The sequence below is a fragment of the Nannospalax galili genome, unplaced genomic scaffold (assembly GCF_000622305.1).
Source record: "Nannospalax galili isolate Female #2095 unplaced genomic scaffold, S.galili_v1.0 scaffold1585, whole genome shotgun sequence".
NCBI lineage: Eukaryota > Metazoa > Chordata > Mammalia > Rodentia > Spalacidae > Nannospalax > Nannospalax galili.
The window spans coordinates 260,874-285,005 of record NW_008353737.1 but is presented as its reverse complement, the minus strand read 5'-3'; the positions used below and the strand labels follow the sequence as shown (position 1 = coordinate 285,005).

Sequence of the window (24,132 nt, the reverse complement as noted above, 5' to 3'; positions counted from 1 at the left end):
AATTCCCAGCACCCACATGGTGACTAACAACCATCCATAACTCCAGTTCCAAAGGATCCGAAGCTCCCTTCTGACCTCCATGGGCGTTGCACAGCATGGGTGCACTTACATACGTATCAGCAATACACTCATACGCATAAAATAAAAATAATTTTTTTTAAAACCCACAAAAGGGGCTGGAGAGATGGCTCAGCAGTTAAGAACACTGGTTGTTCTTGCAGAAGACCCAGGTTCAAATCCCAGCACCCACATGGCAGATAACAACTGTCCATAACTCCAGTTCCAGGGGCTCCGACAGCCTCTTCTGACCTCACAGGCGTTGCATGACACAGGTGCACTTACCTACATGCAGGAAATACACACATACACATAAAATAAAAATAATAAATATAATTTTTTAATAACCCACGGAAGTATACTCATTTGATACATATATATTGAATAGTGATGTACGAAAATATGAGTTATCTAATCTATAATAATCTATAATAAGCCAGTGAAGTTTCTTGTAAGTTAGATCATTATATTTTTGTTTGAAAAAAAAACTTCATATGTACAGTAAAAGCAGTTCCATTCATAATACCCAGCTAGTCTAGAGCTGAACTGAGGTGTTCCAGAAGCCTTCATTGATAAGTGCGATGTGTTCGTGTGTCATGCAAAGCATGCATGTTTGTTCAGAGCCAAGCTGCAATATAGTGGTGCAGTGCAGCATAGGTGAGCACTGTCAGAAACACCTCTGATTCATTGCATGTATGATTGTGGGTTGATTTTTGTTGCTTGTGCTTTCAGAAATCTTTTACTGTTACCAAATTTGTTAACTCGTGCTTTTAAGAAGCTGTGCCATGCTTGATATATATAAATCCTGTGTTTGTTTTTCTTTAGTCAAGTTTCAAAGAAACATTCATGTGTGAATTTTTCAAGATGTTTCAAGAAGAAGGATACATTACAGCAGTTAAGAAGGTATGGTTGATTTATTTTGGAAATAGGAAGCTTTCTTGTCATAAGCCTGAAGGAAATAGCATTTCATATTCTTCACAGGAGTGTCTAGTTCAAAACATAATGTTTAACTGTCCATCAAAAGGTTCTCCTTTTCTTCCATACTCCTGTCAGATAAAACTGTGAGTTTTTCAACAATAAAAGAAAAATCCAAACAGATTTTAACAACTTCTACTACCACTGTCTTAACTGTATAAATTATAGAGTTAAGGTTTCTCAACAGCAACACTGTTGACATTTGGGACTAGATAATTTTTTATCTTCAGGGGCCGGCTGTTTATTGTCAGATATTTAGCAGCATCCCTGAATTAGCTATCAATAGTACATCTCCAGCTTTGAAAACCAGAAGTACTTCTAGACATTGCCAGATGTCCACCAGATGACACCATTATCTTTTGTTGAGAACCCTTAGTCTATGGGTAAAGCCTGATAGAGTGCTTGTTTGCTTAGTTGCCATAAAGCAGATCAAGGCCCTTGCCTCCAACCCTGACAACCTGAGTTCAATCCCTGGGATCCACATAGTGGAAGGAGGAAACCAATTCCCACAAGCTTCCTCTGACCTCCACACATATGACATAACATGACATGCACACATGAATGCACACATATTTAAAAAATAAAAATGTAGCACTCGGGAGGCAGAAGCAGGTGGATCTCTGTGAGTTCAAAGCCAGCCTGGTCTACATAGTGTTCCAGGACAGCTGGGGCTACAGGGAGACCCTCTCTCAAAAAGACCAAAAAATAAATAAATAAATAAAAATAATTAAAATGTAAAAGAAATTGAGTGTTTATAGTAGAAACTAGAGGAAAGTTCCTAAAAATTAAAGTATACAAATGCCCACAGTGTATATTATACAGTGTAAGACCATTTTTTTGTAAGACCTACAGCATACAAAAATGAGTATACTTAGAAGCTGAGAATATTTTTGGAAAAAAAATCTGTAGTTTCTTGGTCCTTGACTCCTGAATCAGCTAAGAAAAGTGCAGTATTATTATCAACATGGAAAATTAGGAAAGGAAAAAAAATTTAAGACTTTATTTACTTTCTTTTGTGTGTGTGTTTTGCCTGCATGTAAGTACACCACATGCATGCAGTGCCTTTAGAGGCCAGAAGACTTTGGATCCCCTGGAACTGGATTTATAGACAGCTGCTAGCCTCTATTTGGGTACCCTAAGAGACAGATGAAGAAATGTGATATCTCCTATAACTATTACATCCTATTAGTAATAGGGCTCTGGGTTTTTTTGTTTTGTTTTGTTTTTTGTTTTGTTTTGTTTTTTTCTAAAGACAGGGTCTCACTGTAGCCCTGACTGTCCTGGAACACACAGAGATCTGCTTTCCTCTGCCTCCCAAATGTTGGAATTAAAGGTGTGCATCACTATGCCTGGCCCATAGACACTTCTTTGATTTCCTTGAATACTTACTCTGCATCACCCACAAACAGTACAAAAGGAATTCTTTTCTTGTTTGTTCTGTTACCAAGATTTCCTTCCAGCAAACTAGAAGAAATATTCACTGGAATATGTGCTCTAGTAGGTGAGCTATAGCATTCTTAGGAGAAAGTGGCTGTGCCTTCAAATTCTACAGATGAGCCACTGGGACCTCAGTGTTCCTACAGGAATATATTCTTGTTTTGTTTATATCCTAAACAAAATAAACTTAGAAACATAAAAGAGGAAAAAGCAAGGAAATTCAAAAATTGGAGTTTGTAATATCCAACTAATAAGTGGATAGTTACTTTAGGAGGCAAAATAGGATTCCTCTCTAAGAACAAGAATTGCTTTTTGATCTGCTAAATTTCCCTTTCCATAAAGAAGCATATCCGTGCTGGGAAGCTCTGGACTATGTCAAATAGCCTGTTGATGAAATTAAATGCTTTTCACTGGGGACTTCCTGTGCTAGCCTCATTCTCATACTCTCTACAGGAAGTTTTTAAGTGCTCGTTTGAGTTTCAGGCTCTCTCACAGAACCCAGTTATACTTCAGTCATCACTGAAATGTCATTTGTCAAAGCTATTGTCAGTTACATGTAATAGAAATCAACAGGCTCTTTTCTGACTAGCCAATAGAAAATATATTGGGCTTTGCTGGTAGGTAAGGCCTCTACCACATTTTCTTTTTCTGTTTTACAATCCTTTCAAAATATAACAACTCCTGAGCCTTATAAAAACAGACTGCTGATCAAATTTGGCTCAGCCCGTAGATAGATGTTCTTTGACCTATGAAAAAGGTTCACAGTGCTATCTGTAAAAATCTTTGCAGAGTTTCAAAAGGTTATGGGGACATACTACATGAAACATCTCCTGTGGTAACATGTATGTAACCAAACACATTCATGTTTATGTATCAAATGCAAAATATACTTTGTAAAATACAGACCATAAATAGCCTTAAGACACTTGAGGGTTACTTACACGCTAAAATGGGTCTGCTGCAAATCAAAGAGAAAATACAAAAATTTAAAAATAAATTCTTTGTATTTAGAGCCTTAACATTACAGTTAATGTTGGGCATGGTGGTATGCACCTGTAGTAGTTACAGAACTTAGGAGGATTGCCATGAGTTCAGGTCCAGCCTTGGAAGCAGTAAGACCTTGTCTCAGAAAGAATTAAAGTTAAGGATTGCAGCTTGAATTATCTCTACAGAGAATTATATTCAGGGTTTTAAGTAAATTATGAATAAACTTTTTGGAATACCTTATATTTATAATTTGGGACTTTCTCTACAGCTAAATGTGGTTTATTTTACATATTATGGTAGGATGGGCATCTTTAATCCAAAATGTTCTAAAATCTGAAATATTCCAATATCCAAAACTTGTTGAGTTAGCATGATGCCACAGGTGAAAATTCCATAGTTGACCTTCAGTGGAGGTCACAGAATGCAGGTTTACTCAAATATATAAATTTACCCCCAGGCTACGTGTATGAATTTTGTTTAGAATTGGGTCCATTTCTCAAGATAATTTTATCATTATATACAAATGTTTCAGAATCCTACATCTAAAGGAATTTGGTTCTAAGCATTTTGGATGAGACTCTCAACCTGCATTACATATTTTCTTGAATAGTGAAGAGCATCCTAGTCAATGACATTGTAAGATAAGCAGAATTAATTTTTTATGATGAGACCTATTTACTCACACGGTGTAATACTTCCCTGTTTTCCCATTTAGTTCCTGGATGAAATTTCATCTACAGAAACTAAAGAGTCCAGTGGTTCAAGTGAGCCTGTACACCTGAAAGAAGGGTAACTTAAGTTAAGCCTGAAAGTTGTGTTTCAGTGTAGACATTAAGTAAGTACAGAACATGGATCTGACAGTGAAAAAATTTGAGTTTTGTTCTGTGCCAGAACTTCCTAAGTTCCATAGTCAGGTCAGTTCCCCTCACTGTCCTGTAAGCTTCATCTCATGAAGTCAAGACTCGCTGTCTGTACAATTCCAGTGCTATTCTGAAATTGTATGAGGGAATTACTAGAGTACTTTCAAGCATTAATAGCACTATTGAGCTTTAAAGAAGAGTGGTTATTACTAGAAATTAATGGGTTGGGAATAACTTTATTTAGCATAGCATGGTCTAAAAATATTACATTAAAGAATTTATTCCCTTAATATGACCAAAATAAATACAAGAATCATAGATGGCAAAGGCATTTTCATGTACTTAATATAATCATATGACTATGTCACCTAACATTGAGGGTCAATTCTTTGTTTCAGATGAACTATTTTAATTCTGTAGCTAAATGTTTGTTACTTTGGCAGTGAAATGTACAAAAGAGCTCAGGGAAGAACACGGATTGGAAAAAAGAATTTCAAGAAACGATGGTTCTGCTTGACGAGCAGAGAGCTCACCTACCACAAACAACCAGGTAGTTGTGTTTATGCTTATTGTGGCTTTACTCTGCTGGTTCTCACTGAAGATTTTTTTTCCTTTTTAATATGCCTGTAGTGGATCCTTCTACAGTGTTAATAGTTTGTAGCTTCTCACCATGATACACATACAGAAAGACTGAAATAGATTCTTGACAAGTGACACCATAAAAACTACATTTTTCTCAATGTTAAAATTCTTCTATTTCAACTGGGTATAATGGTGCACTCCCTCGGGGGACAGAGGCAGACGGATTTCTATGAGACAGGGGCCAGCCTGGTCTACATTGTGAGTTCCAGGCCAACCTATCTTAAAAAAAAAAAACTATTTTTTTAAAAAATATTTTAATATTTGGCTTCTCTCGGAGCCAAATTATTAGGATTCAGTATCTAATAAATGAAAATTATTTCTGTGGTTTGTTGGAAAATATCAGCTTTTCAAAGCCTTTGTCTGCATTTCACATATATAATAAACTTCTTATGGGGTGCTGCTTTTATCACATTGCATAATAGACACTAAAGCTACAGCAAAGCAGCTGGACTTTGTAAGTAAAGCAGCATAACCAATGGAAGCAGGAAGGTTCACGCTTACCATCGTAAGTCTGGCAACCACAAGCATTAACATGCCATGGTGTTCAGTCAGTTTTTGAAGTCCATGAAATCTGGTAGCTAAATATCTGCTGAGAAAGCTTCTGCTATTAATTCTACAATGATGATGTACATATCTGATATAGGGTACTTTGAAGAGAGTGCAGAGTGTGTCACTGGAGAGTCCTGAATAGTATTATGATGGGGGAGTACTTTAAAGAGGTGGTGTCTCGTGGGCTTAAGCATTCACCTCCCATGAGCCTCCCAAATAGCTGGGACTGCTGGCATGTACCACTGCATCAGCTGAGAAAAAATTTTTTTGTTAATAATGTTTTTAGGAGCAGCTTAACCAGAATGACTATGTGTGTCCAAATACACTAGTGAAAAATAAAAAGCAAAATGTGTTTCCCCCAGATGATTTGTTAGAAAGTATGTATATGACTACTCTATAGGTAGTGGGCTGTGTACTTGCCTTTCCAATGGTTTAAAGCAACTTTGAATGTTTTGGAATTCTAGCTTATATGGAATTCTATAAATGGTCTCATGTATGGATAGCATAGCTATTAATTATGGTTATATTAATAATAAAACTAAACTTCAAGTTTAGTCATTTTCTATGAATAGATGAATTATTTCTTCCTCAGTTAAAGCAGTAAAGCAGTTTTTTAATTTATTTTTTTGTCTTTTTGAAACAGGGTCTTCCTATATCCCCAGCCTGCCTGGAACTCACTATGTAGACCAGACTGACCTTGAATTCACAGAGATCACCTGCCTCTGCTTCCCAAGTGCTGGGGCTACAGGTGTGCGCCACCACACCCAGTAGTAAAGCACTTTTTAATACAAACCAATATTCTAAAGTTTATTTAGGTTTATAATCTTTTTTAGGTTAGATGATAGGCATGGTACCTATTTTCTAAGAAACACCTACAAATATAGACCCAAAACTTTGCATATAAAGAGCTCATGAGCCCCAAATATACCTAGTAGTTCTCAAGTTTAGTCTCTCTGCTATCCAAATAATTTTAAAAGGATAAAATTCTATAGAATTAGGCTACTGTAGCCATTAAAAAACAGATATAGGGCCGGGCGTGGTGGTGCACACCTGTAATCCCAGCACTCAGGAGGCAGAGGCAGGCAGATCTCTGTGAGTTCAAGGCCAGCCTGGTCTACATAGTGAGTTCCAGGACAGCTGGGGCTACAGGGAGACCCTGTCTCAAACTTTAAGACCAAAAAAAAACCCCAGATATATTGGGGCTATGTTGTTTTTATGTTGGAGGAATTATATATAAGAAGTTTTGAGATTACATCCCAAAGTTATCAGTGAACATGCTTTTTGTTTTAACTATTTTGATGGATTTTTTCTAAAATGTATTACATGCTTTCCTACCTTCTAAAAAAGAATTCATTGAACGTAAGTTAACATTTTCTCATTGACTTGGGGCTGTCATTGGTAATGTTAATTATGGTATATAGTACTCTAATTTATTGACATTTTCAGGGTTTTACCTAAGGGTGTATGCAGCTCTTCACTCCAGCTAAGTGTCTTAGGCTACTGTGCTTTCTGTGCTGCTGTGTTTGCTTTATACAGTTTATATCTCTCTTAGTGAGGCTGTCTTAAGTTTCTTATGTTGTTAGTGAAAGTGTCATATTCCCATCCCCATCATCAGCCTTCATTTCTTATTGCTAATGTGCTGTGACTGGGGTGCCAGGGCTGAATTTGCTAAAATCATGCATAAGACCAACAGGCTTTGATTGAAAATGCAAGGATATCCCCTATAACTAAAGTGCACAGGCTTTGCCTTGCTGGTTGTTGCGCAGAAGTTTTGCTTACTTCCTGTTTCTTAGCTGTTTCCTTAATAGTCTGAGTTACTAATTATTTTCTGTTGCTTACAGTTACTATATAAATTTTACTGTACACTAAATTTTAGTGTCCGAATGCCTTCCAAATTTCCTGTAACATAATTGTAAATTGTCATCTTTCACTTAATCTTTGTGATAGATGATAGTACTTTGAATTCACTTCCCAATTCACTGTTAAAAAATAATTAATAGAATTTTCTCAGTTTTAAATAATTGTCTTCAATAAGTCATTGATACCCACTTACGTAATTGCTAAGAAGCAATAGTAAGTAACTGGTACTGAGTACAATTATGTGTGACAAATGTGTATTATCAGATGCATAGCTATTGGTCATTGTTCCTTTGACAGCTTTTTATAGCTGTGTGCTTATCATTATGATTTTAAATTAATGTAGTATCATCATCCTCTACAAAAAAACATGGTTGAGTGATGGCATCAGATAGTTACTGATATTCCTCCTTCTTTGTGTTTCATCCACCCTCATTTTTTGTGTTCGCTATGTATGATGACACCAGACTAGCTTTGTAGTTCCTTTAACTCACACTGTGAATGTTCATGGTTCTCGTGTGCTCTACACAGAAATCTCTTTCCTTCTTCATTCTGCAGTATGATGTCCTATAAGCCTCAGATCAAGTGCCAGCTCTTCATGGAAGTCACTTTAAGTCTCTAGCTACCTCAGTTTAGCTATTCTCTTTACTATATGTTTTTTAGCTATCTTAATGATAAAATCTAGCACTATGGTCATTCTTTTGTCTTATCTCTTTCCCTGGTCTTTAAGATCCTCAATGGTAAATATCATCTTAATGACATAAAAGCATTAGCTGGGCAGACATTTAATCCCAAACAAAGGCAGGTGGATGTCTGGGAGATCAAGGCCAGCCTGGTCTACAAAGAGAGTTCCAGGCCAGCTGGAGCTACAGGGAGATCTTGTCTCAAAACAAAACAAAAACAAAAAACAAAAGGCATTTAGTAAAGGTTCTTCAAAGAATACCAGGTCTTCCAAATACGCTGTCACCTGAATTACTTTAAGAAACACTGCCCAGGGCTGGAGACATGGGTCAGTGATTAAGAAGAACACTGTTTTTGTAGAAGACCAGGTTCAAATCCCAGCACCCACCCACATGTCAGTTAACAACTGTCTGTAACTCCAACTCCAGTTCCAGGAATCCGATAGCCTCTTCTGTCCTCCATGGGCATTTCACTACAGGGGTGCACTTACACACATGCAGGCAATACATGCATACACATAAAATAAAAATAATAATTTTTTAAAAAAAGAAACACTGCTCTAGATTTCTGAAACCTTCACCACTCACACTAATAAGACTTTTAATAAATCCATCTTTCAAATATTGTTCAATAAAATTTGATTCAATATTGTCTGCTTTTTTGAGACCTGTTATACATAGATCCTTGCAGACAGTTTATATGATGTTCATAAATATAAATGCTCAATTCATTTCAGTTGACTTGACTTTTGCTCGCATGTGTTTTCAGACACAGGACTCTGCAGGATTTTTTTTCTTTAATATCTGAAGAACAAAATAAATTGTTGATTCAGTAATGCAGATATTTTCGGTTAAACATTTTATTGGATCCCTACTATGTTCTAGAGAGTGTTGCAGGTACAGGGAGAAGTGTTGCAGGTATAGGACATGCCAAAATCCAGGCCCTTATTACATGTGGAAGTAGGTAGTGATAGACAGTAAGTCAGAAGTTATAACAATAATATAGGGCACAGAGGCTTGCACTAGTTGGCTGCAAAAGGGAATAATGAAAACAGATCACATTCTGGATCTATTTTGAAGGTAGTACTTGGAGGATTTGTTAGGGGATTAAATGTTAGGAGTGGGAAAAAGACAAGTCAAGGATAATTTCAAGGATCTGAGCAAAAGCAACTTGAAGAGATGAAATTGCTTTTTAAAAACTAAGTGCATGAGGCTGGAGAGATGGCTCATCAGTTAAGAGCACTGGCTGCCCTTGCAGACAATCTGGCTTTGATTTCCAGCATCCACGTGGCAGCTAACCACCACGTGTAACTCCAGTTCCAGGGGATTCAGCACCCTCTTCTAACCTCTGAGGGCATGCACAACATGGGTGCCCCTATCTACATGTAGGCAATACACTCATACACGTAGAATAAATATAATAAATAAAATGTTTTTTAAAAGAAAGGAACAAACAAGTAGGGCCTGGAGAGATGGCTCAGAGTTTAAGAACACTTGCTGTTCTTCCAAAGGACTCAGGTTCAGTTTCCAACACCCACATTAGGTAGCTAACAACCAATTGTGACTGGCTCCAGTTCCAGGGGCTCTAATGCCCTCTGGGGCATTGCACGCATATGGTGCATTTACATACATGCAGGCAAAACACTCAAACACATAATATAAAACTAAATCTTTTGAAAAAAGAGAAGGCTTTAAGACCTTAAGTTAGGCAAAGATTTCTTACATATATATCATGTAAGATCAAATGTGTTCTGGATGGTATGGCCATAGATTCTTAACAGGGGTATGGTCCATGAAAGAAAATGTTGATAGATTGGAACATATCACAATGTAAAACTTTTAATTCAAAAGACACCATTGGGCTACTGGGATGACTCAGTGAATAAAGTGCTGTCCACACCAGCATGAGGACCAGAGTTTGGATCTTCAGAGTCCACCTAGAGCCAGGCAGGCATGGAGGCTTATCTATAATTCCAGCACTAGAGGGGCCGAGAGACATGGGATTCCCAGGGCAAGCTGGCTAACTGGACTAGCTGTAATTGGAGCACTTTGGGGGAATACACCAATGTTAACTTCAGGCTTCTACAGGCATGAGCATACTGTGTACCTCTACCCACATGTGCATCTGCACATGAAAAAAAAAGATGCCACTAAGGAATTGGAAAATAAGCAGAAAAATAGAAGAAAACACAAAGCATTTATATGAAAGATTTGTATCAGAACTTTGTTTTATTTGTTATTTTTATTTTATGTGTATAAGTGTATTGCCTGCATGCGTGTAAGTGCATCCGTGTTGTGCAGTACCCATAGTGGTCAGAAGAAGGCATTGGATCCCCTGGAACTGGAGTCATGGATGGTTGTTAGCTGCCATATGGGTATGGAAATCAAACCCGGGTCCTCTGCAAGAGCAGTCAGTGCTCTTAACTACTGAGCCATCTCTCGAGTCTGTATCAGAATTTTAAGAAAAATTAAAAGACAGTAGATGTTAAACATTTCATCAAACAAAATGTACGGGTGACTAAGCACAGGAAAAGATGCCCAGCATCATTGATTATTAGAGGAATATAAATTAAAACTACAGTGAGATACTATTATTTCACACCGACTAGAATGTTTATAATGAATAAGACAGTGCTAGGGATTGGTTCAGTGATAGAGCATTTGCCTAGCATGTTCAAGGCTGTGGGTTAAATCCCCCACATTGTAAAAACTAAAGAAATAAATAAGACGATACCATATGTTAATAAGAGTATGGAGAAACAGAAGCCTTCATACATTTCTGGTTAGAATGCAGTTAATATAGCCACTTTGGAAAGCAGTTTGGCAGATTTTCAAAAAGTTAATTGTGAAAACCGCACATGTTGCAAGGCAGTTCTGTTCTTGGTTATCTATTCCAGAAGAGATGAAAGCAGACACCAAAACAGCCTTTCCATGAATGTTTAGGCCAGCACTATGCATAATAGCCAAAAACTTAGACCAACCTAAATGTCCATGAGCTGGTGAATAAGTAGACAAAATGCATTCTGTCCATCCAGTAGAACATTATCAACATTGGAAAGGATCTAACTACCAACATACGCTGCATCATGGATTTCTCATGTAAGGATTCATCCCAACATGGATCAGAACTGCAGTTAAACCTACAATGAGAGCATCTGTACTGAACATGTACAGACTTTCCCCTTGTCGTTATTGCCTAAATAGTACAATGTAGTAGTTAGATGGCATTCATACTGTACTAGCATCATCTATGCTGTACTAGAGTCATATGTGTTATAAGTCACCTAGAGATGTTTTATTTTTTCCTTTCTTTCTATTGGAATAATGAAACATTATACTTAGGCATACATGTGGTCTCCCCTGCCGCATGAGGGAATTTGGAAATTATTTCTACTTATGAATCTAACTAATTAGATTAACAAATCTAAACTTAAATGTTTATCTTAATGTTTACAGCCAATTCAAGTCTCCAGACCAGGAAAGAATAATTTCAGACATTCTTTTGCCAGTATCTCCCTAATCAAATCATCTGCAATTGTAATACTTGGGTCTTTCTCTCTTTTACATTATGCTTAATGATTTTCTGTGGCATATCAGTTTCTTGATTTCTTTGTCCATAGCATCATTTCTTATATAACACATCTGTCTTTTTTCTGAATTCGTTATCATTTTTTCAAGAATATTTCCTGAGGGGGAGGCTGAAGAGATGGTTCAGCGGTTAAGAACACTGGCTGTTCGTCCATATGACCTGGCTTCTATTTCCAGCACCCACATGGCAGCTAACAATCATCCATAACTCCAGCTCCCAGGGGATCCAACACAGTCTTCTGGCCTCTGTGGGCATTGCATGCACATGGTGCACTTACATACATGCAGGCAAAACTATTCATACACATAAAATAAAAATAATAAATAAAATGTTTACGAAAAGAATATTTCTCAGGGCTGGAGAGATGGCTCAGCAGTTAAGAACACTGGCTGTTCCTGTAGAAGACCTGGGTTCAAATCCCAGCACCCACGTGGTGGCTAACAACCATCTGTCGCTCCAGTTGCAGAGGATCTGGCACCCTCTTTTGTCCTCTGCGGGCACTGCACAACATGGGTGCACTTACGCACATGCAGACGTAACACTCGTATGTGGAAAATAAAAATAAATAAGTAAATAAATAACTAGAATCAGCTTCCTAGTTCAAGACACCATTATCTTTAAAAAAAAAAAAAAAAAAGAGCACTGACCGGCCTTGCAGAGGACCTGGGTTTGGTTCCCAACACCCACATGGCGGCTAGAAGCCATCCTTAACTTTTGTTCCAGGGGACCCAATGCCCTCTTCTGACCTCCATGAGCATTGAACAACATGGGTACACTTAATACCTGCAGGCAATACACTCACACACATAAAATAAAAATAATGAATTTTAAAAATATATTTCCTGAAGATTTTTTCCAAGCAAGTTTTATGGATGAATTTTTTTTAAGTCTTTACATGTACAAAAACATGATTTCATCCTTACTGTTGAACAATACTTACTTTCCCTCAGAACTTTAAGGATATTCCGTTTTTTACCAGCTTCCATTGTTGCTGACGATTATTTCTATATCAATCTGATTCTCAGGCCTTTGGTTCTTCTCTCTAGAAACTTGAGATTCTTCTTTTGTCTTCAAGCTCTGCTGCTTCACTGCCCAGAATCCAGGCATTTTTCCTTCTACTCAATGCTCAGCACTTGGTGGTTTGCTCATCTGAAGCTATCTTCTCTTTTCCTCAGGGACATTTTCTGTGCTGAACGCTTTCTTTTCTGCTTCTTCGATTCTTAGTTAGACATTGAAACTTCTTAGTTGTCTGACCTTTAACTTTTACTTTATATTTCTTTGTCCTTTTGTATTATATTTTTAGAGGCTCTTCAAATTTCTGTTCAAATTTCCTATTTCTATTTTTCTAACTCGCACTGTAATTCCAGTTAGAGTAGGCGCATGTCTCTGGGAGCAGTGTGCTTTATATATACAATATTATAATTTGTCCAGAAATGAATAAGCCAAGCAGTTTTTAAAGTATGTGCATGTTTTGTACATTTAACAAGTCTAAAGACAGAATAGTTTACAATTCTCTGGCTAGACTCCCTCTGGTGTCCTATGTAGCCTGGTACCCAAAAATATAATGTCTCTGCCCCCAATTCATTAAATGTCATTATAATTCATTACACCCCATGTTACCCTCTTTGTTGCATGTGTATCTCTCCTTCAAATTGCTGATTATCTTTGTCTGTTTGGTGGTTGTTTTGGTGGTTTGCTTGTCTTTGTTTTACAATTCATTCACCTACCTGAGTGTTGAGTAAATTACCCCCAGTGATTATGGGGAGGAGCAGGAGTGCTCTTTGTCTCCTGAGGGTCAGCAGCTACCTGTGACATTGCACTTCCCAGAGCCTACTATGCATCCTTCCTGCTTTAGCCTGTGGATGTTTGGCCCAGCTGTTCAAGATGCAGCTTACCTGTTAATCATCCTGGTACGTGTCTGGATCGCTCCACCTCCAGCCCGCTCTGTCCTCTAACTCTAGCTTGAAGCTCTCCCTAACCATGCCTACTATTGAAGAAGTTGTATCCTGTGTTACTCAGACTGTGGCTTCCATTGGTTGCTCTCTCCCTGCCTTACCTTGTATCCTTATAAATGTCATCTTGTCTGTTTCCAGAGTACTGCTGATAATCTTATTTTCCCATGTATTGATGTTCATGATAGGTGTTTATTAAACTTACATAAATGCCATTTCCTTAGAAAAATTTTCCCTAGTCACCAACTTCAAGTAACTTTCCAATTATAGTCTATCATATCACCTTAAAGTGTTTTCATTGTAGCATTCACCTCTAGTTAATATCAACCCTAAATACAAACTTCACTGGGCACTTACTGCTCTGTTTACTGCTGTCTTAAATTGTTAGATGGTACCTGGCATATAATAGGCATTCAGTATCTATCCTTTTAAAAATTACATCATGCCAGACATGGTGACACATGCCTTTAACCCAGTACTTGGGAGGCAGAGGCAGGTGGATCTCTGAGTTCAAGGCCAGCCTGGTCTCTACCTAGTGAGTTCCAGGCCAACTGGGGCTACAGGGAGACCCCGTGTCAAAAAGACAAACAGAAAATAAATAAAAATTATGTCACATTATTTGAATTATCTTAAAGTTTAGGTTTTGAACTAGGAAACTTAGCAAATAATTTTAATTTGGGGGGGGCGGTCTTTTTTGGGACAGGGTCTTCCAGTAGCCCCAGTTGGCCTGGAACTCACTATGTAGACCAGGCTGGCCTTGAACTCACAGAAATCCGCCTGTCTCTGCCCCCTGAGTGCTGGGATTAATGGCGTGTGCCACCAAGCCCGGCAATAATTTTTAATTATTTATTTTGAGGGCTGCAGAGATGACTCAGTGGTTAAGAACACTGACTGCTCTTGTAGAAGACCCAGGTTCAAATCTCAGCATGATGGCTAATGACTGTAATCCCAGTTCCATGGGATCCTCTGACCTCCCTGGGCATTACATGACAGGGGTACACTTACATTCGTGCAAGCTGTACACTCATACACATAAAATAAAAATAATAAAAATTTTTAAAGATTACTTTTTACGTAAATAAAAATTTAATAAGGATTTTTTTTTCTCTTTCAAAATTGGCTGTAATTTTTAGGTTCACAGTGTTGAATTAATATAGTTGTACATTATTATACTCAGTATAAACCCTGTAAGACAAAATTATAAATGACATTTTAGCCATGTGGGTGCTGGGATTCAAACCTGGGTCTTCTGCAAGAACAACCAGTGTTCTTAACTGCTGAGCCATCTCTCCAGTCCCAGAAAAACTTACTTTTAATGCAACTAATACTTAGATGTTTGCACATGCATCTCTAATTTCTATATATCTGGTTATTACTAGTCACAGTCGGTTACTTTCTGAGATCCTTGGCACCTGAGCATGGAAATAAATTCGTCAGGTAGATTTCAATGGTAACGTTTTTCATATCTACTAATTAACATGAAGCAAATTTTTATGCTTCTTCCTCAAATATAACTCATTTTTTATTTTATTTTGTGTGTGTGTGTTTCATACAGAACATCCCAAACAGCCTTATTCATCTTTATACCCTCATTCCAAATGGTACCCTCCCATAGCCTTCCCCCACCCCCAACTGGAGCCCATATACGCTGTCATCCCTGTTACTGTCCACTGTGTTGTCAGTGCCCCCAGCCATTCCCCAGTGCAAGTCCATCCACTGAGTCTAGTCAGCCTATCTAGAATTCCTTGTTTTAGGAAGATCAGCTCTTCCTCATCTAGCAGCAATCAGTTGCCAACATTCCTAATAAAGAATTTTTTTAAACACGTTTCAGGAGCGGAATATACCTCAGTTGCAGAAAACTTACCTAATGTGCATCATGCCTTGAGTTTGAGTCCCAGCACCAAAAAAAAAAAAAAAAAATTAAGGTTAATCCCTTCATTTAGGTTGGAAACATGGAAAGGTCTACCTTGTAGTCACACTGTGACTCCTCCTATAGCGACTTCCACGTCTCTAGTAAGCACATTAATTCTCCTTCAGTTTCCATATAATTAATGTTACAAATTGTAGCATTATAGAAAATAGTTTTCTACATAGAGAACAAGTCTATTCACACATTTTTCCTTGAAACGATTCATTTATATCAGAAAAGGAAAGGAAGTCATTTTATAGAAACTGATCAAAATCCCTGTTTCATAAAGCAAAAAAAAAACATGTGCATACAAATCATCCAGAAGTTTACTGTAAATGTATATTACTTCTACTCTGAAGAGGAATTAACCTTATAAAGGAATTAACATTTTGCCTTTATAATTATGGAAATTATTTTAATTTTGTCATCTTTTAATATTTAGGCAAAGATGCGATTTACACAATCCCAGTAAAAAACATTCTTGCTGTGGAAAAACTGGAAGAGAGTTCTTTCAATAAGAAAAATGTAAGTCTTATAAATATTGAAAGCATTTTAAATGTCTGTATTAGCCTAATTTTTTTAAGTTATTTTAGTGTTTGCCATTCAGGTTTCTAGGAATGTCCCAACCTATCAGTCCACTATTTTCCCTCAACACATGCCGGCTTCTCCTGCCAGCCAAGATGGTGTCCTTGTTCCTCATCATTTCCCCACTGCTTTGTTGTTCCTCAGATTTTCTCCTACATCTGAAATCACTTCCCTTTATTCTTATAGGCTAGCCCATTCCTTTGGACAGATGTGGCTTCTAGAAATTACAGTATACTGTTTAGTATCACCTGACTTAGATTGTCTTTGGGACTGACTTGCTTGAAGAGTACAGTTCATATGACACCTTAGCAGCCCTTACCTAGCCAAGCAAACTAGTTCTCTTAAGTACGTTTTCTGTTTTGTGTACTATGTGTTGGTTTTAAGACTAACTTTTTCCCTTAATTGCCAATGAAGATGTTCCAAGTAATACACACGGAGAAACCACTCTACGTCCAGGCAAATAATTGTGTGGAAGCTAATGAATGGATCGATGTACTCTGCAGGGTGAGCAGATGCAATCAAAACAGGCTCAGTTCTTTTCATCCTTCCGCATATCTCAATGGCAACTGGCTCTGCTGTCAGGAGACCAGTGAAAATACACCAGGCTGCAAGCCATGTACTGCGTAAGTTTCTTTCTGATTAAAGAAGTGGTGTTTCAAAATGTGGTATATCCATACAATGGAATATGGATATGTAAACATTATGCTACGTAGAAGTATATATTCAAAAAGGCTACATACTGTTTGAAAACATTAATATAACAGGTGTCCAGGGGCTGGAGAGATGGCTCAGTGATTAAGAACACTGACTGTTCTTGCAGAAGACCCAGGTTTGAATCCCAGCACCCACATGGCAGCTAACAGCTGTCCATTAACTCCAGTTCCAGGGGATCCGACAACCTCTTCTGTCCTCTGCAGGCATTGCACAACACAGGTGCACTCACATACATGCAGGCAATACATGCATACACATAAAATAAAAATAATAAATAAAATTTGTTTTAAAAAGGTGTCCAGAAGTGCTGGAGATGTTGTTCAGTGGTTGAGTTTTTTCCTGGTACACACAAGCCTCTTGTACCTAGTATCACAAAGAAAAGTATTCAGGTAAATTCATAGACAGAGTGGTGATCAGGGACTGGTTGGAGACAGAATGGAACTACTGACAGGTACAGGGTTTCTTTTGTAGGTGATAAAATTAATGGTTGTGTATGTTTTGGGGAAAAACAAAACTTTTAAGATAGCACAAGTCTAAAGGGCCAAGGCACAGCTTGGAGGTAGAGCGCTTGCCTAGTGTAAACAAGGCTCTGAGCTCCATCAAGACCAAAAAATAAATCAGCAGCTCAGGCCTGTGCAAGATATCCAAGAAGTCTATTAAGTGACCAGTATTAATGCATTGCATTTGTAAAGAAACATGAGTTACAGAAATGATTTTATTGGGGCTTGAGAGATGGCTCAGTGGTTAAGAACACTTAATGCTTTTACAGAGGACTCATGTTCAGTTCTAGCACCTACATCTGGCAGTTCATAGCTCCTGTACTTCTAGCTCTAAGGGATCTGATGCTCTCTTCAGACCTCTGCACACACCTACACCCATGTGCTCATACACATTAAAAAAAAACTTTAAAAATGGCTTTACTTTAAAATCTTCTGCATGACCAGAGTTACATTAATAACCAAACCTTGTGACCCTATTTATCTATCAAACTAAAATTTCTGAGGTTCCTTTTACAAAATTCTAATTCTGGTGTTAGTCTCAATCCATCAAAAGTCTTTCTCATGTTAACAAAGTGGAATTTTTCCAATGTTTTTAATTTCCTTTTTATCATAGAGGTGTCCCGGCAGACATCCAAATAGATATTGATGAAGACAGAGAAACAGAAAGAGTTTATTCCCTTTTTACCCTCAGTTTACTTAAGCTGCAGAAAATGGAAGGTAAATACACACTCTACTTCTATAAAACCATGCTCTTTCATTACCAATTATTTCTTTGACTCTTTAAAAAGTTGGAAATATTTATAGATGTACAAAGTTACTAATATAAAGTTTACAACCCCCCCAAAGGAAGCATTGGTCCTAGATATTCATGAATTATAATTACTATTCTTAAGTAAATGTGGTGACTCTAACATATTTTAGTTACGAATTGAACCTGGGTCCTCTGCAAGAGCAGCCCACTGCTCTTTCTACTGAGCCATCTCTCCAGCCAAGATAGGCCTTATATTTTAGAAGGTGTTAGACATTGGTAGATTGCTAGGAGTACTTTCCCTGACATAATGATCTATGTTGGTTTGATTGGCTTGTCTATAATGTATGCTATTTTTATCTGACCCAAATTAGATAGTATAGAAAGGACTGCAATTTTTTTTCCCATGATAAAATAGGATATTGATAGCCAAGCATGGTGGCACACGCCTTTAATCCCCACATTTGGGAGGCAGAGGCAGGTGGATCTCTGAGTTCAAGGCCAGACTGGTCTCCATAGTGACTACCAGGTCAGCTGGGGCTACATAGTGAGGCTCTGTAAAAAAACCAAAAAAAAAAAAAAAAAAGGAAAAAAACCTTGATGTTTTAAATTCATGCTACAAAAATGGCATTTGTAGAATTTAGTTGTCTGATCGGAAATTTCACTGCTCCTTATAGAGGCTTGTGGAAGTATAGCTGTCTATCAAGGACCACAGAAAGAGCCTGATGATTATTCTAACTTTGTAATTGAGGATTCTGTTACGACCTTTAAGACAATTCAGCAAATAAAAAGTGTGATTGAGAAGCTGGATGAACCTCATGAGAAGTACAGAAAGAAAAGATCAAGCAGTGCAAAATATGGGAGCAAGTAAGTGTTTTTTAAGCTTCCTAAACAGGGCCTGGCCCACACATCCTCTTGCCCCATTGCAGGCTTCCTGCTCATCCTCACCTGTTGGGACCTAACCTTTCTCCAGAGCAAGCTTCCCCACCATTCACTTGGGTCCTGTTCAGTTCAGTTGTCATTACATGATGTTGGTGCTGGCTTTATCACCACTTTCAATGTCATGGTCAGTTGTAATTCATTCCTTGAATAATTAGTAGCTCTTTGTTTTTACTGTCTCCTTTATATCCCTCACAGCACCTTATATGTAGTAAGTACCAAAAAACTAGGCTATAACAGTGCTCAAAAATATTTTATAGTTGATTAGGAGCTCCATCACCATCTCAGATGTAAAGGATGAGGTGGATGGCAGCAGTTACTGACGTGTTGATTGTAAGTACCATGCTAGTACTTATATCCTGTCAATTAGATTACTCCCAGCCTCCTGTAAATCCTGAGGGAAGTGACTTAAACAGTAAGAAACTTTTTAGCCTCTCCAATGAAGACCTAACTTATACAATTAGTTAATTCAGGAACTGAATGCTGTCATTGAGGACTGTCTGCCTCTTGGCCTAGCCCCCAAGATAATCTCCATCTTCTTCAAGCTTATTCCTTGTGGTAACAGATGGAACTGCTGTAGTTCAGAGCCCCACTTTTTTTTTTTTTTCTAAGATAGTTTTCAAAGGCAGCAAAGGTAATGTTACCTCCCTACTGTGAAAAACAAACCTTCTTTAGAGTAACCCTCAGCCTCTTCTGAAACACAGGACTACTCAGTACTCAAATCAGAATCCTTTTGTAGCATAGTAGATAGGGAAGGTTTAGTTCTTGGCCCAGCAAATAACATTTTTCACAAGGTGTGCTCCCCTATCATTGCTCCTTACATCAGCGCAGCATGGTTTCATTCCCATTTTATAGCTAGAGAAACTGAGATACTAGGGAGCTGAATGCCGTGCCCAAGATCTTAGACACAATTAGTAGGAACAATCTGGTTGCACTGTTTTAAATACTCTTTGAAAATTATGTAGATTAGTATTTTTGTGTCTGAACAACAAAAATCAGTTTTATTGGTATAAATATTTATGTTCTTCCTGGATAGAAAGTACACTAAAAAAGGTTTTGTTGGAAATGTCCAAATTTTGTATTTTCTCATATGAATGTAATTAGTTCTTTTCCAACAATAGTAATCCAGTTTTCCTGGAGGCCTGGGAAGTTTTCACTTAACATCCTAGCCAATGCTTGACTGTCCTTAAATAGCACCTCATACCACACGCACTGTACCCTGGCCAGCTTTATTTTCTATATTAGAAAATATAGCCTACTGTAAGCCCAGCCCATTGCCCTTGCCATATACTCAGCACACCTGTTTTCTTTCTTTAAAAAGTAAATACCAGCTTTGGGCTGGGAGTTGACTTAATGTTAGAGTGGTTGCCTAGCATGCAGTCTCCCTAGCACTGCCAAAAAACGAAACAGAACCTCTTATATTAAACCTTCTACTTACATAATTTTCCTGTACCAGCATGTGAACTTCATGTCTGTGTTCTCTCTTTTGTTCAGAACTGTGTCCTGAGCTTCTAGAATAGTGCCTGAACTTTAAGGAGTGATCAGTAAATACTTGGCATGAGAGATTATCAAGGAAAATTAGAAATGCTTGATGGATTCTATATATGGCACATTTTTAATTTGTATATTTCTTTTTAAAGTGTTTTTTTTTTATTGTTTTATAGGGAAAATCCAATTGTTGGGAAAATATCATAGAGTTTGACCAACTGATGGAGAAAAACTGGAAACTATTCTTGTTCTTGGAATTTTTTAGTTCATCCTGTTTTGTTCATTGTGTTTAAGAGTGAGCATTGGCTTCAGTGTCACCTGCAATTCACATTGTATTTAATATTTAATGACCAAAATCAACTGTTTGGGGATCCTGGTATTGATTTGTTTATTACATAAGAGAATTTGAAGCCCAAGATTCCCTTCATATCTGTGTGTCCATATCCATGTTTCTGCAACTTCCTTTTAATAGAAAGAATCTTCTGAAGAAGGTTCCTAAGAAGCTTTGTAACAAATGGAGCACTTCATAGCAAGAAGCCGTCTCTGCTTGTAACTGTTCTGTGGACTTGTTTTCACTACCATTAGTGCCTGCTCTATACTGCCAACATTGTGTTTTACTAGAAAAATTCCAGTTCATGTTAGTTTAGAAATTTCCTTTGAGTTCATCTGGACCCTCCCTCTAAAAAAGCAAAGAAAAAAAAAAAACTTTTCCCTTTGTTCTATTAGTCATTACAGGTTATAGAGATAAAGGCAGAACTTCAGAATAGTGCCAGAGCATCCTTGAAAGTTGGTAGATCCTTTTGCCTGCCTGTTCACGGATGTAAACAGTACTCAGATGGGAATCAGGGAATATGTGCTCTTGTGTACACCATGTTTACATTTGGGATGAGTGATAGCGGATGAAATAAAATAAGACCACTAGAATATTTTTCACTGTTCTAATCAGGTACTCATTTTCTTGATTTGAGGATTCAGATTAACATGACCCTTAAGGGCATCTCTTCCCAACAAGAACAGAAAGTAAACAGTGAAGAAGGTGGTGAGAAAATCACTTGACTTCGCCTGCTATTTCATGTTATAAGAAGGGCATGTAAGGATGCCCTCCATATATTGTTAGGTCGTGATCTAACTTGAGAACAGTCACTTGGCGCACTTTAGTAATCTGGTCCATTCCAGATTACAGTTGAGATACTCCATGGTATCTATCTTTATGATCAGTTGAATGATCAGTGTTTAAGTCTAGAATAGTGCTTTCCTGAAGACGTTTATATTTCATTGCTGTTTCCTTATTGCCTGCTAGCCACATGGAATTTGGGTCAGCAACAGTTTGAATCTTACTTTTTCTTAATCTACTTTGGTCCTAAAAACCATAACTGTAAATAAGCAGTTAAAGTAAGTTGCCACCTTTACAGTTACGAGGGTTACACTTTGTTTCATCAGTATTGAAAACCATGGTACTCTTTGTCTTTTTTAATTCAAGGCATTTTCTAAGTGTGGTACTTTGAACCTTGGGGGTATTTACATATGTTCCTGTTTGAAACTGTGACTTATTAATGTAAGTCTAGCTAGTTGTGCTTTTCTGTTTGTTTGTTTGTTTGTTTGTTTCAATGAGCTTAAGCTATATTTAAAGATATATTTGCCAATTATGTTATTGATGGGTAATTGTTTAAAGTTGTTAGTAGGTAATTATTTTAAAGATCATTGGCACACAGAGTTGTCCCATAAATAATCATGACTGAACAATGATTTGTAAAGATCAGTTGATTATCTTAAGGAATCGGTACTGGTCTGCATCATGCTCGGTGATACCTGCTGACCCCATGCTATAGTTTAGAAGATCCTTTAAATTTGATGAACTTACAGATCCATAAATTACACTGCTTTGTAGATGTTAAAGAATTTATCCATTTAATTGCTCATGAACTTCATACTGAAATTCATACCAAGATTCTCTGAAATGTCTACCTGAAAAGTTATGAATGTCCTAGATACCATTCATCACTCTCCAGTGGCTTTTGAATTTTCTGCTGGTTTTTTGTTTTGTGTTTTGGGGATTTTTCCCCCAAGAGGAATACTCTCTTTCCTAACATTTCTAATACCAAACCCCAACTCCAGTTATTTTTAATAATCATAGGGTCAAAGGGACCAAGGCTGTGTGCACACACAACTCTGTATTTGAGAGTTCAGTCTTCTAATTATTTTATTCACGTGACACTTTTAAACAGCCAGCTCAATTGGAATTAACTGATCAGCTTGGCACAGTTTAAAAAGAGAAATATGAAATTAAATTCATTTTCTTTGAAGGTCTTTTATTGTAGGAGATCGTGTCTGCACACCTTAACAGAGGAGGCCCTTCTGGGGCGGTGCTCCTGAGTACTTTGAGTCTTACTCTTCCATCTGCTTTCGCTACTTCTTACAAAGAGCATTTGAACTCACAGAGATCCGCCTGCCTCTGCCCCTAGAGTGCTGGGATTAAAGGAATCCGCCACCATGCCTAGCTCTGGTTAGCTTCATTTTTAATATTCATTTAATAGACAGTGAGCAAGAGCAAAAGTTTTTTTACTCCCAGGAATATAATTTATCAAGTAGAACTATTTTATTTGCCAAAGAAATTTGTTTTTAACATCGTGAGTAATTGTTAATAGTTAAGTGTCAAAACTAGGCTCTTATTTTACCAAAAAAAAAAAAAAGGGCGGGGGGGGGAATGCTGTGGCTTTTGTTTGTTTCCGAAGCCTGATTTCATTCTTTTACTGGAAAAACTCATTCGTGCCAGGTTTTAAAAAACAGATTATGTTTTTAAGTCAGCACATCTTTTAATTTGCTTTAAATACTGTTGTACGCCCTATAAAAACAGAGTTCTGCATAACTTTTTAGGTGTCCTTACAGTATGTGACAAATACAAGACTCATTCTAGAGTTAAAGTACTGATTTTGATTGATGTTATCTGCTTCCATTTTTAACTTTGGAATTAATATGTTGCTAGTAAATATTGGTTTTTACAGTGTCTAGTTTGAAAAAATGTAAGTTATCAAAACCTAATATAGTGAATTTGTGTAACCATGTTGTATTGTTAAGAATGTATTTTTATTTAAATTTTATTTTCTTATAAAGAGTATTACAAAAATTAAAAACTTTTGTAACTGTCGCTTGAAAATAACTCAAATAAATTACAAGACGCTTGTTCTTTGTGAGATCTTACTTAGTGATTTAAGAATCTGTTTAAAATTCCTGGACCTTGCCTGTTGGTAAGGGAATAATAGAAGATTCCAGCAGCAAGACCAGCGAGCTAGAAGGCTCTGTCCTTTCCTTGCCCATAGTTCTGCAAGTTTTGATACAGACCATTTTGTTATTTATCAGGGATGTAGCTCAGTGGTAATGCACTAACTTAGCATTGAAAAGGCCCTGGGTTCAATTCCCAGCACTAAAAACAAAAAAACACAGGTTGTTATTTATTCATTCCCCAGCAGGGAGGCATGGAGGAATATTTCCACTCCTAACTGGTAAACAATTTAGAACTAAGCCTGTTTGACTTTTCAAAGAAGGCCACCTTCTATTCTCAAAAAAAAAAAAAAAATCAGCATTTAAGCCTCTGATTACTCAATTCTACACTGACCACTGTGGGTGCCCATAGCTGCCTACCACACAACCTAACCTATGGACATTA

The 24,132-nt window shown here is 37.4% G+C and overlaps 1 protein-coding gene across 2 annotated transcripts in view; it reads left to right on the top strand.

Moving 5' to 3' along the window:
• Rasa2 (RAS p21 protein activator 2) overlaps nucleotides 1-23,648 on the top strand; it is a 123,402-nt gene extending 99,754 nt beyond the window's left edge. The window contains exons 17-24 of one of the 2 annotated variants that reach the window (XM_008850877.3): nucleotides 883-960; nucleotides 4,172-4,245; nucleotides 4,760-4,866; nucleotides 15,937-16,019; nucleotides 16,494-16,702; nucleotides 17,907-18,010; nucleotides 18,719-18,908; nucleotides 20,645-23,648. In XM_008850877.3, coding sequence (XP_008849099.1) covers nucleotides 883-960; nucleotides 4,172-4,245; nucleotides 4,760-4,866; nucleotides 15,937-16,019; nucleotides 16,494-16,702; nucleotides 17,907-18,010; nucleotides 18,719-18,908; nucleotides 20,645-20,675 — 876 coding nt within the window. In that variant the 3' untranslated portion in view covers nucleotides 20,676-23,648. Of the gene's footprint in view, nucleotides 1-882; nucleotides 961-4,171; nucleotides 4,246-4,759; nucleotides 4,870-15,936; nucleotides 16,020-16,493; nucleotides 16,703-17,906; nucleotides 18,011-18,718; nucleotides 18,909-20,644 lie in introns of both variants that reach the window. The other variant, XM_008850876.3, reaches the window with a different exon arrangement.
• The last annotated feature ends 484 nt before the right edge of the window (nucleotides 23,649-24,132 follow it).